This window comes from Corvus moneduloides, chromosome Z, assembly GCF_009650955.1.
Source record: "Corvus moneduloides isolate bCorMon1 chromosome Z, bCorMon1.pri, whole genome shotgun sequence".
Classification (NCBI taxonomy): domain Eukaryota; kingdom Metazoa; phylum Chordata; class Aves; order Passeriformes; family Corvidae; genus Corvus; species Corvus moneduloides.
Window position 1 is genome coordinate 75,331,683 of NC_045511.1, and position 16,896 is coordinate 75,348,578.

At 41.8% G+C, this 16,896-nt stretch overlaps 1 protein-coding gene across 2 annotated transcripts in view; it reads left to right on the forward strand.

Moving 5' to 3' along the window:
• Positions 1-12,180, forward strand: part of MSH3 (mutS homolog 3) — a 90,273-nt gene extending 78,093 nt beyond the window's left edge. For both annotated transcript variants that reach the window (XM_032095904.1, XM_032095905.1), the window contains exons 21-24: positions 8,278-8,464; positions 8,638-8,767; positions 9,478-9,652; positions 11,617-12,180. In XM_032095904.1, coding sequence (XP_031951795.1) covers positions 8,278-8,464; positions 8,638-8,767; positions 9,478-9,652; positions 11,617-11,725 — 601 coding nt within the window. In that variant the 3' untranslated portion in view covers positions 11,726-12,180. The remainder of the gene's footprint in view (positions 1-8,277; positions 8,465-8,637; positions 8,768-9,477; positions 9,653-11,616) is intronic.
• The last annotated feature ends 4,716 nt before the right edge of the window (positions 12,181-16,896 follow it).

A 16,896-nucleotide genomic window follows, 5' to 3' on the forward strand; every position in this document is an offset into this window, starting at 1 on the left:
CACCCCGTGAGCAGAGAGCCACATCAGTCACACTCATTTAGATCCACATAGATGGAAGAGGAAGGGCCATTTATGTGTCCCAAAGTGACATTTCTGGTATGATTTGCCTACAGGCATCGTGGGTCCTCTCACATTTTTTTCCTATGCCTTGACTGTTGTCACCTAAAAGAGATTTATGGGGCAGAAAATGAGGGAATGTTCGTGGTTGTGCCTCTGTAGGCTTGTGCAGAATGCATGGAGCCCTCAGTCTCTTCCCCATATCTAGAAAGAATTGCTGTTAAGGCTTAAGAGGACAGTTTAGAGATGAAAGATTTCTTCAGACCAACTAAAAAAACCCAAGAAAACTCAGTCCTCATGACTCCACACTTCTGTAGAGGCCATGTATCAAACAAGTCATAGTACTTTCTTCTGTGTGGTTGATCAAAATGTCTGTTTTTCTGATCTGTAAATGGTGGAATTACTCTCAAAAAGGTCAGGCCTTATAATAGCTGTATTGTGAGTGTTACCTTCCTGCATGCATGTACAGCTATTTAACTCTGACAACTTGACAAAGTCATATTACTGTTTCATAAGTGTGTGGAGCTGAAAGAAACAAGTAGATAAACATTTTATTTTAACTGGATAAAATGTTCATATCGATGGCATTATCACAAATTCCAGTAAGGTTTAAAATCATGAGGGAAAGGAAATACTGTATGAATACCTGCAAGTGTTTGGGCAGTTGATTTGGGATGCTTGTATTTTATTTTTTCTTTTCTTCATTGAAATGCCACCATCATTCAAGTTTGAGAGATACTTAAAATTGCATGATTACTTGAGATTACTTTTAGATTTACTTGTAGGTTAAAATGTTCCAAGGCATGCTAAGAGTATATTTTTTAAGAACTCTTGAGAAAATCAGAAAGCACAGGATGGAGTGGGTATGTGAAGCAGGAAAAAGAATGTTTCTATCAAAGTGGAAGTTGAGTGGAATACGTTTTCCAAGTGCCTTTCACAATACACTGAGGTAAATAATGTAAGAACAAAAGTAAAGTAATACTCGTAGGTATTAGAGGATGTGACTCTTCCATTGATGTCACCTCTTGAGGCAAAGTTAATTCCCAACTTTTTGTAACTAGGCAAATCACGTTGCACGTAGTTCATTCAGCCAGTTTTACTGGCTTGTCAGAAGGGAGCTGCACAGGAGGAACAGAGAGGGGGAAAGAGTTGTATTTAAAATAGTAAATAAGTAACAAGCTCCATTATTAGAAATGGTCCTGTTTGCATAGGAATAGGCAAATATTGCCTCTCATTTTTATATCACATGTGAAATTTTTTGGTTTTAACTCAAAAGACCAGAGTCTAAATTTTAAAAAATTCCTTGCTTCCATTTATTTCTTTATTAAGCTTCAATGATTTCTTTGAAGCTTACAGGGTAGGATGATGAAGATAATTTTTCCTAGAAATACCAGTTACAATCACAACACCTCAGACAAATGAAGACATTAATCTAGTCAGCTTCTTCATACCTTTATCATAAAAATCTAGGCTGTAAAGCCATTGGGGAGGTGACAGCAGTGTTTGGCAGGTTCTGCAGGTGTGTACAGAAATCACCGGGAGATTGATTGCTGACTCAGAACTGTGGAGGAGTTTATCTCAGCTGAACAACTTGTTTGTACATAACCTGGTTTTGACCAGAACTTCGGAGATTTTTTTTTTTAAGTTCTTTAAACCTGAAAATAAATGTTTAAATAATTCAGATCTTTTTTTGGAAAAAAAAAAAAAATTAGAACAAATAGAGCAAAGTCTCTCAATTTGCCGGAGCAGTTAGACTGTGAAAGATAATGGTCAGAGAATTAAAAAATCAAAGGTACTTTTTCAGATCTTTGTTTATTCTATATGTATGGAGTAATGCTCAGTGGTTCTGCCATGCACATCAATTTATTTATTGTGCAGAAAAGTAGGGAGCTGTTCTCACAAAGTAATCCGAAGTGAATGGCAAGTCCACATGAGAATTTTATATACTGACATGCCAAAAAAAGTATTGTTTGTATTGAAAGCACGGTGAGTCAGACAAACAGAACTTCTTAGCTGTCAATAACCCCAAAGTAATTTTCAGAAATGTTACTTCTTTATGGCACAGTAATTTGTTTCATTTTGTTCCTCCTTAATTGTATTTTTGTTTACTGCCCGAGTAACAAAAATTACTTAAGCCTGTCATTTATGCTCACAATCAATCATGTAATTGCACCTCTGGGGTAAATTGTTCCCATCTTTCAGGGAAGAACAGGTTGCTGTATTAAAGTACATTGTGCCGTTTTGTATCACGTGCAGATAGCTTTGGTTTGGATTAAAAAAAAAAAGAGAGAATAAGTAAGAGTTTTAGTTAATGTTGTTAAATTGAAAAATTACTTGGTTCCATTTTTCCTAGAAGAGTTGTGCCTTGGACAGACTGCAGCCCGTTTGAGCTGTAACTGCTTCCGACAGCGCTCTGTGGCTCTGCAGAAACAAGTTAAGGCACGCTGTGCGTGTACCTGTAGCTAACTGGGCTTCGTGTCTCTGCTCATTTCACAGAAACACGCATCTGCAGCGTTAGGTCTGTGTCTCTTGCACGTGTAATAATGCCGTGTTTGCCCAGCCTGCCCGTGGGGCGCACACATGGCATTTATAAAGGCTGAACACAAGCGGCCCTTGTGCCTGGAGGGCCTTAGATCGGCCCTGGAAATCCATCCCGGTCGGCGCAGGGAGTTACTCACACGGCCAGCGAGATTCACAGAGCGCTCCTGCTGCCCGCCGCAGAGCCCTGACAGAGCAGAGCTCTTCCCCAGGAGGGGGGCACGGCAGGAGGAAACCTGCGTGCCAAGCTGGCCAGCTGTCCTACAGTGCAGCTGAGTGGTTCTGTCTGCCTTTCTGAACCTCTTCCATCCTAGGACTTGAGCCAGTCACAGCTGGAATCGGATTGTCCTTGGTGTCCGCAGGTCTAAAGGGGAAAAGTTCACTTGTGCCGAGTGCTTCAGCCATTGTCCCTACTCTGTTGCTACAGTTCCTGCTCTTTAATCCCCCCTGGCCTCAATCCTTCAGCTACAAATGCACATTAACTTAATTACCTTGAGTTCCCTCCTGGTGTCCTGCAGCAGAGAGTGTAAACCTGTGCATATTCCCGCGCTGGGTTTTGATTTGTCTTCGTTTTTTCATCTTCAGGTTAGTATGGATGACTCTCAAAGAAACACCCTAATTTAAGTATCTGTTCTTATAATTTATCCTTCAGAAAAATCTTTGCACTCGCAAGCTGGCCTTTTTCTTGACCATCAATAACATTTACATTGATAATTTCAGAGTGAGGGATAGATTTGCCCTAGGGAATGTAACAACTATTTTTAAGGAGTTCAAATGTTATGGAGGGTATCATTGCTGAATTTCGGAACGCAAATTTTTTGAGTGTTCTTCACTAGGTAACCTTTTGTAACAACTGAATTCCTGTGAGTCTATAAAGTCTAGGAATGAGGGGTGCTGGTAACTTCTTGTCACTCAGGGCCTGCATTGACTCACAGGGATTCTGTTGTCGCAGCTCAGGACTACCTGTCCAGCTGAAGCTTTTGAAATTATTGAATCCATGGGTGTTTCTCTTCTCTCTGGCTTTCAGAATCAATGCACTTCACATCTTGAAAGTTAATCCTCTTAGAAATGTTTCTTTTAAAACGCTGGGGTGCTGGTGTGTGCAGCATTCCCCTGTGGGCCAGCTCTAGAAGGAAAGGAGGATTTCAGTGATTACTGGTTCTGGCTGCTTCAGTTACCTAGTGATAGGGAAAAGGGGAAAAAAAGATGTAAAAACCACTATGAAACTGAACATGGAAATCACTGTGGACTCGCTTTTCTTTCCAGGATAACGCAACATTTGTATTCCTCAGAGTCTTTTAATATCCTCATTAATCTCTCAGTGACTGAGACTATCACATATCTACAATAATTTACAAAATAAAAAAGTATTTTACATTAAATGCATTCTGTCAGGCTTCTCAACAGCTGTTCTCCTAAATTAGGTAACATACCATTGGTATTTCTTCATTTAAAGTGGCAGATAAGCAGTTGTAGAAATGGTTGAGCATGTGTGTGCATGTAGACTGAAAACAGGTTTCTGATTTCCTGTCATCATCCGTGTAACTTGGCACACTTCTCAGAAGTCACCCATGAACAGTGCAAAAATAACTGTCCTGATAGCCGTGCTTTCTGCCACACTTCTTTCTTTTCTTAATTCTGTAATTACAGCTTCTGGAAATTATTTTTCTTATTGTCAGTTTTTGGTTAGCATCAGTGAGATCTTGATGGAAACGAAGAGGATGATGTACCAGTAGGTTGTGGGAGAGTGTGAAGCATTAGTTTCTTGCCAGTGAGCTGCTATAAATTTGCTCATGCAGTCTCCTGAGGAATTACTTAATACATCTCCATTGTGTGTGGAGAGCAGGCACAAGTTAGGAAGTCCAAGCTGGGCTGTTTCAGCGTAGCCATGTGGAATTCCTGTGGGCAGCCTGAGTGTGTCTGAAGTGCAGAAGGGTTCAGAGCACTGCTGTGGGCAGCACTGAGAATTGTCCTGGCTGAAGTCCGGGACTGCAGCCCTCAGCCCTGCCCATCCCTCGTGGGCTGCCTGTCCCCACTGCCCTGGCAGACCCCTCTGCTCTGCTGAGCACTGACAGGCTGTGGAGAGCAGGGATGAACTGTGAGGCAGCAGCACATCTAAATCCTCTCTTTTTGTAAACTGGTTATTTTAATTTAAATTACTCCTGTGCAAATGCAGTGATCTTTGAAATGACATTTCAAAGGGGTTTGTGTGAGGGAGTGAGTGGAATTGTAAAGTTACATTATGAATTTATTTTATTCATGGTGTTCTCAGTGTTATCTTTGAATCACAGAAAGTGATTTTTGTTGGTGCTGAGAGTCTCCTACACCTTATTCTTGGAGAAAAGGGTAATTTTCCTGTAATGTTAATTGTTCTTGAATTAGGTTTATTCTTCTGCAACAGGTTCCATTTTTGCAGTAAGTATTTCAGGTGAGCTTCTAAACTCGCAGGGATGTTACTACAATCAGTGGGAAAATGTAATTAAGTTTGGGGTTTTTTTCCAGCATTAAGTATTCTATAGATTGGGAGTCAGTAAGTAGCACTGGGCTGTTGGCAACTGTGTGAAAACAAGGCTCCAGGGAATGGCTTTGCTGTCTTCTTCCCTGGGATTAATTTAGTACAATGTAGCTGGGTTTTGTTACCATTATCAGCTCCTAGGCTGCTTGTTCATTTTCACAAACTCTGTGAGAGATTCACAGTAAAATAAAAGAAGAATGAACTTCTGGGGTCCACACTGTACTCTTAAAACCAAGCCAACTCCAAGAGCATGCTGATAACTTCTTTTGAGAGGTAGCACAGTTATATCCTCTAACTTGCCCTCTGAAAATTAATTTACAAAACATTCCCTCTCAGTTGTTTTTTTCTGAGGCCTGTGACAGGAATCTGTGCTACTTGAACCTAGCACTGAAAAGAGATAATGCATTCTCTTTTTTTTTTAAGTTTGCATAATAAATGTGTTGAACATCATATGATGAAAAGCTTTTAATTTTCCAAGATTTGCTTGGCTGTCAAAGAGACATTAAAACAAGTGTTTTCCAGCCAAATTGCATCTGCTGAGGAGTGATGGATCTGAAGAGACACTGCTCACACTGCCTGTCTGCACGCTCCTCGTGGGCAGGGCGGGGCAGGATGAAGTTTAATGTTTTAATGTATAAAAACATTTAGAAGTGAGCTGCATTAAAATGTGGATTCAGAGCCACTGAGTCCTGGAGAAGTTTGGTGGGATTTATTATGGCTGTTTTAAATGGGGGGGGGGGGGGGGGGGGGGGGGGGGGGGAAAGAGTTGTTTAAGCAATAGGTTTTGTGACTCAACGGCTTTGTTGTATCAGGAATAACAGAGCATAAAGTTAGGCAGCAGTGCCTTGCTGCAAATTAACTGTTGGTTTTATAACTGCAATCATCCACACTAACACAGTTATTCCTACTTACTTCTGGGATAACAGTGCTCAGCATGTATGTTCAAAACACAATTATAATTCTTCTAGTGTAAAGGACAGAGGCAGAAAGAACAATTTAATCCATTTTCTAAGGATGACATTTAAGAGGTTTTATGCCATTTAAAAATACACCTTTTTTTTTTAATCTGCTCTTAAGCCTGAGTTGGATTTGAATGTTTTAATATGCTGAAAAAAAAGGCTTCTTTGCAGCTGTCTTTAACAACAAGAGGAAGATAATACTAATTTCTGTTTGTATCTCCAGCATTTAGTGAGGAAGTTCAGAAAAGTATTTTTGTGAATGCAAATTAGATACAAAACAGTCTAAAATATTTTGTGGACTCTATGGAAATGATGCAGTCCCAGAGAAAAATGGAAGCTCTGTGTGTAATCATCACAGGCACACAAGAGACAGCCTGTGAGATGCTGTCCCTGCAAGGAAAAGCCAAGTAAAAACTGAGAAAATAGTAATGCCACTAATTGTAGGGTCGGACACTAAGACTAAAGTTGTTCATTAAGGAGCCAGAGATTGTTCAAACATAAAAAGTATTTGTCATTCCGATGAATGTATTTGCAGTTAATGTGTTAAACCAGACCTAAGTCACACTGTTCTCTGCGCATCTGGGCAATAAGGGGGATTGTTTGGTCTTACAGCAGTACCTGGTGCCTGAACCAAGCTGGGAGAGGGGCCACAGGGTGGTGGGGGCACTGTGAGAAATTCACTGAAATGTTCATCATTCCTAACCCAGCATTTGAAAGGATTACAGCAGTAAGTGGCTTAATGAAATATTAATTTCACAACGCCTCATTATCCTTACATATTCAATTCAGAGAAAAATCATCTGTGGCTGAATTAGCTTATGGCCGGAATCACCTGTCTTTTGGGGTATGTGGGAGTGTAACTTGTGTGTTAGCACACACTCAATGAAATAAAAACACTCAGTTTGCTCATATGCCCATCTCCAACCACAAGTAGTTAATTTATAACTGAAGATTTGCTTATTGTGCAGTTATGCATGATACCATGGCAGATTTTCAGGGCAGGGACCAGAGGATATATACAAGTCATACTGGGTCCAACCTGCTTGTTTTTTGTCAACTACTCTTAGTCATAAGATGCTCATGAAATTACTTGTATCTTGGTGGCGTTTCTGTAGGTAACAGAAGCAATTATGATAGGGAGAGACCCAGCGAAAGACAGAGAAAAAAAGCGCTATATTTGGCTTCTCTTCAAGGGTTCTGATTGGCCCTAAATACTGTTGTGGCTGCTGTTTAATTTGAAAATATAATATACTAAGTCCACGAGTCAGTTCTGCTTAAATCAGTGTGGCTTGTATGTAACTTTATATTGCCTGATAAGAGTGAATAAATCCAATTTTACATCCCTCCTGAGTGGCTTGCTCATGATGACCTGTCTCAGAAGGGGTGCTGCAATGTGATTAGTGTAATGGAAAAGCACAAATGCAGGAAGGAAATGCTCTTTCTTCAATATAGAATGGGTATTACTTGAACAGGTAAGGAAAGCTGCAGGAAAAGGGAAAACTAGGGTGGCTTAATAAGAGATTTCTGTCATGTCGACCATTCAATCACAAATTGAGATAGAGTTTGAGGGTTGAGGGTTACATGGATCTGAATCAGAGCTAAAAGAGTTGTATGGAAAGTGGAAGAATTTGTGTGTGGAGCTCACCTGCCTGGAGGCTGCTAAGAGTTGTGTTTCAACAGAACGAGGAGAGGAATCTCAAAATACCTTTAAATCTCGTTTAAGTATGCTAGTTGAGATTGTATGCCTGTGCAGTTAGGGGAAATAATTGTTATTTTGTTACTGCCTGAAGGAAATCACTGCTCTGGTGTTCGGATTCACAAATACCTGGTCTCATGAGCCTCCACTCTGTGTGGAAATGCCACTATCCGATATTTTTGGGTATTGTTAGCATTGGAAACCCATACAAAACTAGGGCTGAACTAAACCAAAGGATTAGAATTCACGTTCGCAGCTACCTGTGCTGGAATTCTCGTGAGCTGACTGGTCTGAAGTCCCAAGGTTCTTTTGAGGGAAAATCAGGCTGCCTTGTCCTGTTTGTGAGGGTGGGAGAATTGTGTGCTGGGAAACTCTTCTGGAAGGTGAAAGTTCTGCTCTGCTTGGAGCAGCAACCAGAGATTTACAACAGGATGGTTTCATCACCATGAGTATTTTTCTCCCAGCATTAGCTGGCATTTTTCACAAGTGCTTGTGTTGTGTCTCTGGTGCAGAATGGGCGCTGCAGACAACATCTACAAAGGCCGCAGCACCTTCATGGAGGAGCTGACAGACACTGCTGAGATAATCAGAAAAGCCACCTCGAGGTCCCTGGTGATCCTGGACGAGCTGGGCAGAGGGACGAGCACGCACGATGGCATTGCTATTGCCTATGCCACCCTTGAACATTTTATCAGAGATGTAAGTGGCCCTGGCGCTGCGTGAGCGCTGCCTCGCGGGGGGAGCCCGCCCTTTGTGGGAAGGTGACATGTCCAAGCTCAGGGCGGAGGGATGTGCATGAAGGATAGCAGCCCTGTGTGGCTGTGTAAAAACCACATCAGGGCCAACCCTTGCTCCGTGTGTGTGTGCTGCAGGTGGAGGCCCTGACTCTGTTTGTCACCCACTACCCCTCGGTGTGTGAGCTGCAGCGGCTGTACCCCGACACAGTGGGGAATTACCACATGGCTTTCCTGGTCAACGAGGAGGAAACCGGGCAACAGCAAGGTGCAGTGTAAACCTGAGAGGGGCTCTGGCACAGAGTAACCCTGGTGTGACAATTTACACCTCACCTGGATGTGACACACCCACTAGACTCACTCCGGTCAAACATTTAGGGGGGGTTGAAAACTGGACATGCATTTCCTTCACGTGTCTCAGGAGGATATCTGAGCTGAGGTGGCTGAAAGATTCGCCCATCCCAGCATCCAACCTTCCACAGCAGCCAAACACAAAGGATTAGGGAGGAGGGATTAGGGATCCAACATATGGCAACTCCTTCTCTGAAAGATCTCGCTGTCTGAAAACATTTGCTATTTATGGGGCTTCACGAGCAAGATGTGTTTTGTATCTCCCATGCATTTTATTTCAATGGGGCTGCCTCATTTAACGTCCTGTACTTTCAGTGTCTTCAGCTGTGTGAAGCAGCTCCAAAATTTAGCACTCTATGGAGTGAAAAAGCACATCTGATTGTTTTGAAACTGTTTTGAAACATGATGGTCCCAGTGCTTGAATTACAAGAAGCATCATAAAGGTCTGTTCACAGAATAATTGTAGAATTTTTAATGGTTTTTTTTAATGAGTTGCCACTGATACTTACCTTTCCCCTAAATAATTCTTCATGCTGTATTATCTGCTTACATTGTAAGCTAATCAAGACAGGGGACTTATGTATTTGCCACATGGAGGAGGTTTTGATTTTGGTTTTATTTTTTTAGGATCTGAGATGGAAGAGAATCCTGAATTTATCACTTTTCTTTATCAAATAACTAAAGGAGTCTCTGCAAGGAGTTATGGGCTAAATGTTGCCAAACTGGCAGATATTCCTCAAGAAATCTTGAAGAAAGCAGCTCACAAATCAAAGGAGTTGGAGAGAATAGTGAATATGAAAAGGTCAGAACAACAGTGATATTTTTAAAAATTATTTCCTTCTATAATACCTACTTATGTTCTCACCAGTGATACTGAAAATACTAATGAATTTAATTTAGAAAGTATTTATTACTTACTTTGGAACTTGGAATTGTCTTTGCCTACTAAAGTGAAGAAGGGAATGTGGATAATCTTCTTCCAGTTTAATTTGAAAATAAATATTTATAATGTATTCTGATTGCCCCCACAAACACGCAAAATTTTACTAAAAGTTCTAGGGACTTTAATATTTTTCTGATCTCCAATTTTCATTCAGGGGTGTTTGTACCTTATATATTAGACTAGTTATGAAGATTCCTGTGTGTATTGAGTGGCATAATGGATTTGTAAATCCTGTAACATTATGTGCACAGTTTAGATATTCATAATCCATTTTCACTGGGTTTTTTTCTGTTGCTGTTATTTTCCATGTCAGTCCTATGAGCAGAATCCAGATAGCCCCTTAGGAACATAATGAATCAAGATCTTGGTTGTCTGATGGCTGTACCTAATCCTGACAGAATAATTTTGTATGAGAACATTTTGACTACTAATTATTTATAGGTGCAAACTTCAAAACTCGACAGTGCTCGGCACTTAACGATGTTTCTTATCTGTCCCTTAATAAAGCAAAATAAAAACCTTTGAAGGTACATGACAGTTTATAGGAAAAATAATGTGGTAGCTTATACTAATTGGAAATACCAGTCCATAACTGGCAAAAGTAAAACAACAGATCTCGAGCAGTATCTTAACTCTGCTGTTGCAGGCTGTGTAGGGTTCTAAAATTAAGAAAAAATTGTTCAGAAAGGTGAGAATCTGAGTTGGAAGGCCAGACTTACTGGATAATAAAATGTGAAATAATGTAATATATATCCTTTCCATTTCTCTTTGTTCTGTGAGAATTCTGGTGGCGTGTCACTGGGACGGGTCCAGGAGAGTTCCAGCATGTCCTCATTGCTAGAAAGGGAGTTCCCTGCACCCAAACCCCATGAGCAGTAAGAGCAGTGTGGGGTGATGCAGTGGGAAGCCTGATTTAGGGTGCCCAGAGAGGGCCACGGTGAGGGCGACAGAGCAGAGTTAATGACGTGTCCCCCTGAGCAGCCCTGGGACACGAAACCTGCCCGCTCTGTTTCGGGTTTCCAGGGCAAGTTCCTTCTATTCTCACAGTGGAAAAGGGTAAATACTTCATCTGAAGCTGTGGTGAGTCCTTTGTCCTCCACCACTCAGTCTGGGAGCCCTGAGCCTTCTTCCCAAGGGCGATGTGACAGCTCCAGGAGTGGCTCTGGTCTGTCTGGTGGGAGCAGGAGTTCCCAGCTCTGGGGAGTCAAACTCAGCCCTGTTGGTAGCACTGTACTTGTGCTGTCACAATACCCGTGGGCCAGATGCCTTGTCTTATTTTTTTAAATACTTTCATATTATTTAAGAAAATCCACTGGGTAATTTAATCCAGTTTTGACATTACTGTCGTCAGGAATGTGTGTTAACCCATTTTAAACGTCTTGTAATTTGTCACAGCTCTTATAAATCAAAAAATGCTGAGAAGAAAATAGGAAGGATATGTGCACTCATTTATATTGAAAATGCTTTTTCTTTTTATGATTCTACAAGTGCAAATTTGTAGGAACAGAATGATGAAAATTTAACAGGGCTGACTACAATGCTGTTTATTTCCTTTAACAATTTGTTATTTCTATTTTTTACATCATTTTGTCATTGCTGGTGGTGCTGTAAGTTAGTTATGAAATTAATTTGTTGCTGACCTAGAGCAGGAACACATATCTTAGAAATATTAACTGGTTGTTTGAAAATCAGAAAACATTTTGAGCTGTGCTATTTTTGACTGTGTATAAAATTTTGCAGATGACTGTAGGACTTTCAGGGTTTGATGTGCTTCACTTAAAAATGTGTCTGTATTTTGATTAGGCTTTTTTTTTCTCCCACAGGAAAAAAATGAAGTCCTTTGCTGAAGCATGGAAGATAAATGATTCTCAGGAACTACAGAAATGGAAAAATACGTGTGAACCTGAAGATGAAAGAAAGGACAGTTTTTAATCCTCAAATCGTGGTTAAAGATGGAACATGCTGGAGGTGCAAAATACATGTCTGGAGACTAATGGATTTTATCAGGGTATAGTTCCAGGTGCATTCCATTAACTTTTTGGCTTTCTGAGAGATCACAGATGCTGCATCATGTGTAATTTTCTCTCTCCACTCCCTTCCTTTTCATCCTTTTCCTTAATTGCAAAATATCTATGGGGATTGGATCTACTTTGTTTGAAAACCGTGCAAAAAGTATTGATAAATTATTAGGAAAATATTTTATAAATAAAATAATGTGTTTCACCTTTATTGTACTTCAATTTCTGAAGAAATGTTTGTGTGTTGGGAAAATGTAGTTGAGTCTCAACTCTGCTGTACAGCCAGCAACTGCTAAGAATGGGTACTATAAAGAGACTTTTTTCCTTGTTCCAATATTAATGCATTAAAAATTCACTGTTTTTTTAGAGCACCCTTTCTTCCTGATCTTTTCCCTATCTGGCACAGTCTGGAGAAAGACTTAATGCCAAAAATAATGTTGGGGTATTGTAGGATGAGTGAAAAGGGCAATTCAGAGTGTGCAGCTGGCATCCCCAGTGCTCTGTCAAATGCAAAGTGAAGCTGAAAAATTCAGATGCGCTTCTTAATTTTTAAATTTGCAGCTACCAAGGCCAAATTTCATATGGGAATATGATATCCAGATTGGTTTTTGGTACCAATAACCAGACTAAATACATTGCTGTGAAAATGGACAAGGATGCTGACGTGCCTAAACCTCAGCAAATAGTCCGAAGAATTATGCAGTGCTTTCGTGGGTTTGGATGCCCCGCAGCTCTGAGGAACCCTCAGCCAGCAGGGAGTCCTGAGAGGGGCTGTGATCCCCAGGGAAGGCTGTGCTGGAGCAGGCTCCTGGCAGAGAGGAGCCCCAGGAGCAGGGCTGGTGGCAGGGCTTGTCCCTGAGGGACTGACCCCGTGCAAGGGACGTGGCTGGAGCAGCCTCTCCCTGAAGGACTGCAGAACCGGGGCTCATTTTCTACCTGTCATAACCAACTGCTAACCTTAACAGCTCTCTGCAGGCTCCTCAGCTGGCAGGACATCAGTGAAACAAACAGTTTGTCTGCCACTCCAGCAGCAGGGATCAGTGGGAGCTTCTCCTCCCAGGCTCTGCCGTGCATGGGCCTAAACTGGAGGAGCTGAAGAGGAGAATTAATGTTTCCAGGTGTGACTACAGGTGTGTGTTTATCAAAGCCAAGCCTTGTGAAGCAGAATGAATGCAGTGCTCTGTTATTAACGTGCACAGATGCAGTGCTGTGGGGCTGAGGACCTCTGACCATTGTCATCAAACAGAGTAAATGAGCCATTGCTAAATTCCTGTATGTGCTAAATGCACTTTTAGTCCTCATCCTCAAGGGAGCATTCAGATGCTCTGATTCATTCAGATGCTCTGACAAGGAAGGAAATAAAGACCTGGATGCAGTGAAAGAAATGGGGAGCTGCAGTTAAGCCTGGGGAAGTGGATTTGGTATTGCTGGGCTGCTCATGCTGTGGAGAACAACCACAGCAGGCTTTAGCATCTGTGCTCACACTGGAGACAAATAATGATGGTGAGCCCTGCTCTGTCAGCAGGGGAGCTTATCTGGCTGTCCCCATGAGGTGTCTTGTGGACATGCCGGATAATTATTGAAGGCACTCTTTTATTCACTGCTGATTTAATTCCTAGGGAATGGATAAAATGCTGTGATGATGGGAGGGTGCTCTGTGAGGAGATGCAAACTGCTCCTGGTGTGTTTGCTGCTGGTTTCAGGGCACATTTGTGACGAGGCACAGCAGGGACAGTGCAGCTATGTCTGGGCCTTGCTCTGCTTGCTGTGGGGCAGGAGCCCAGCCAAGGTGAGCAGCTGTGGAGCAGCAGATTTTCTGGCCAGGCAGACCCTCCTCAGCCTTGGGACAGTGAGTGGGGTATAAAGAAACAAAAACTTACTGAAAAACAGGGAAAAGCCATAATTTTATAAGAGGTTTTTGTCTTCATTCCTTCTGCTGTGGTTAGGTTGAGGTTTCTCTGTGTGTCATAGCAGGAGTCCTCAGAGAGACATGAGAAGCTGCTCTTGCCTTTTTTGTTAATTGTTCTTTTCAGTTCCAGCACACTAATCTTCATCCTAAAAATAATTTGAAGTACAGCTTTGGTAGTGGGATCATCTTGGAGATGGGCCCTATTTTTACATCAGAGTAATAAAGGTTTGTCTGTGTGCTGAGTCAACAGGTCTGATCCTCTAAGGGTGAAGAGGAGTGCCCTGTGCTTAGGTGGTGCCTGGTCACAGTGGGAATTCATCCTAGTCTTGGGACGCCTTCACGAAGGAATGCTTAAATCTCATTTCCCAAACATTAAAGTGTTTGGAAACCTGCACAGGGTATTGGCTTCTAGTGGCAGCACTTACATGGTGAAAGAGCCATGTGAGAAGGGCAGCTCTGTGCTGCACATACAGGGACAGCCTGCCTTTAAGACTTCTGCACTTCATGGCTTTCACCAGTGTTTAAAGGCAGTGCTTTATCACTTCCTTGAGCTTGGTCATTGTCCTCTCCTCCCTGCTCTCGGCAGAAACATTGGAACACCTTTGTGCATCTTCTCTTGAAGGTGTTGCCTTCAGACCTCACAGCCACAGGTGAGCAGCCAGACCTGGCAGAGCACTGGGATGGAGCAGAGGGAGGGACAGGCTGGGTGCAGTCACTGCCTCGTTATGTTTGGTTATATAAAAAAGTTACTACAGAATGTGCAAACAAAGCACATTACCAGGAGCCATTACCTCTGTTGCTGCCAGACAACATTTTCACTGAGGGAATTCTCCAGAGGATTTTCCAGAGGTCTTTGCAGAATTGACATGAATTTGCTAACACAAAAGTTTACAAGGTGTATGAATCAACTTAGGGATCACTGAAATGTCAGCTGAGTCAGGTACAACAAAAAGCATGTTTCCTGCAATGAAAGTAAAGTTTGTTACTGATAGTTGATTTACTGTGTGAAAGTAAATTATCCAAATATTCCGACTCCATGTAAAAATACTGCTACTTTAATTAAATTATTTCAGTAGAACTGTTGTAGCAGTTCTGATACAAATTCATGTTTTGTAGGGAAATAAAGGTTTGGTGGAGTGTGTTGCACTGAGAGAAGTGCAACTTCCTTAATTACATTCTAGATTTCTTCCCTGCCCAGACTTAAGGACAAGTAGAAAAGCAAAGGATATTTTCTTCTTAAAAATCTTTTGCAATTTCTGAAACAATCACCTTGATTTGTGAGATGCAAGTCCTTGTAGGCCACTGTTCACTGTGAGGTATTGTCTGAAACTGGACTGGCTTAGCCAGTGACCTGTAGAGAGAGACTTAGGACATTTATAGTTTTCAAATATTTATGTTCTTTTCCACTTGCAATGAATCTGTAATTTTTTTTAGTGCCCTCCTTCCAGATCTTTCCTTGAGAGTAAGTAAAAGTGTTTCTTCAGGTGCTACAAAATAAGTTTGTTTTAATTTTAAATACTGGAAGCTGCCCCTAGTAACAATACTGAAAAATACTTCTGATGTTAATGGAATTTTTAACCTTTTATTTTTATTCTTTAAGCAGTCCGTTTCTATGACTTTGCAACATGCTGTAGGAAAAAGGATGATTCTTGGGAAAGAAGGGATTGGAAAACACAACGCAGCAAATTTCAAATGCATAATCAGCAATAAGGAAGTAGAAATCATAATAATCCCAATATCTAGGGTGAATTAAAACTCAAGAGTGTGCCACAAAGATGACTAGATAAAATTATCTCACTCTTACGTAACACTAAATAAAAGTTTCAGTTGAGTGCTGAGCTTTCCCCTCTGCCTACATACTGAAATACTCCTCTTTGCATTTTGCTCTCTGCACAAAGCTTTAGGAATTGAGTCTTGGGTGTTCAGAGCATTCCGTGTCTGGTGTGAGCACACATTTACAGTTCTGTTCAGGGAGCAGGGCTGCCCTCGGGCTGGGGTTTATTCTGCTGCCATTCCCGGGGCGGGGGACAAGGCAGGGCCTGGTCTCTGCTCCCCAGGGCTGATCCACCACGGGGACAAAGCCATAGCTGGGGCACAGGGGCAAATGCTTGTTCTGCAGTGGGGAGGCTGCACTGGGATCGAACAGCCCCCAGTGCTCCACCACTGGAAAACCGGGGCTCCAGAGGGGGCAGGAACAGGGCAGTGGGGTATAATTGAGGAGAAGGCCTTGAAACTGCATTTTTGTCCTGGTTTGAGGCAGCCTACCCACAAAGTGCACCGCCAGGGGGTGAGCAGCTTGTAATTTGGATTTGTTTTCCAAACTGATCTTGAAGTAATTAAGTTTTAATAATGTGAGGTACAGAACACCAAGGTGCTCCGAGCCTTCCCAAGAACATTCCCAGCTCTGAGGCTGCCACGCTGCAGGCAGGACAGTGTCCCTGGGACCACCCTGCTCCCCACAGCTGCTGTCTGGGTTTATGCTCCCCTCAGTTGTGTTTTATGCACACCCCAAGTTCACCTCATCTCACTGAAGTATTTCTGTATAAAGTGAAATACCGGCTCTATTTGCAGTTCTTTGCCTAAGCAAAGGCTCTATTAATGGAATTAAGTAGCTATGTTAAATGAGCTGATCTTCTAGGTAAGTTCCTATTCTTGATAGCTCCCACATAGGAAAAGAAAACTTCTCTACCCTTTAATTAAATTGCAAACTAAATCTGTGTAAGCCTTTTGACACATTTTTTTGAGAAGCAATTAAGGCTTAGAAGGGATCTGTGGCTGATGATACCTTTGCTCTGTCCCACAAGCCATCAGGCTGAGAAGCTGCAGCTTTCCTTCCCCCCCCTTTCCCCAGCAGTAAGACAAAAATCTCCACCTGATTTCATTAGGAAATCCTCCCCCTCTTAACTGCTACAACAGGTTTTGTTTTCTGTTCATATCCACTGGTGTGTCCTACAACCATCTCATCTACAATTGCCTTTTTCTTCCTCCTGATAAAGAAGGAGGCTGCTCAACAGGAATTTTTTTTTTTTTTTAAAGCCCTAGATCCTGTAATTTAAAGGATTTCAGTTTAAACTTTATTTAAATAGAAATTTACATTTAAACTGTTCTCTATACAGCAGCTCCTTGCATCAAAGGGGAATCAACCTCCTCCACTGGAGGCTCCAGCAGTGCTCTGG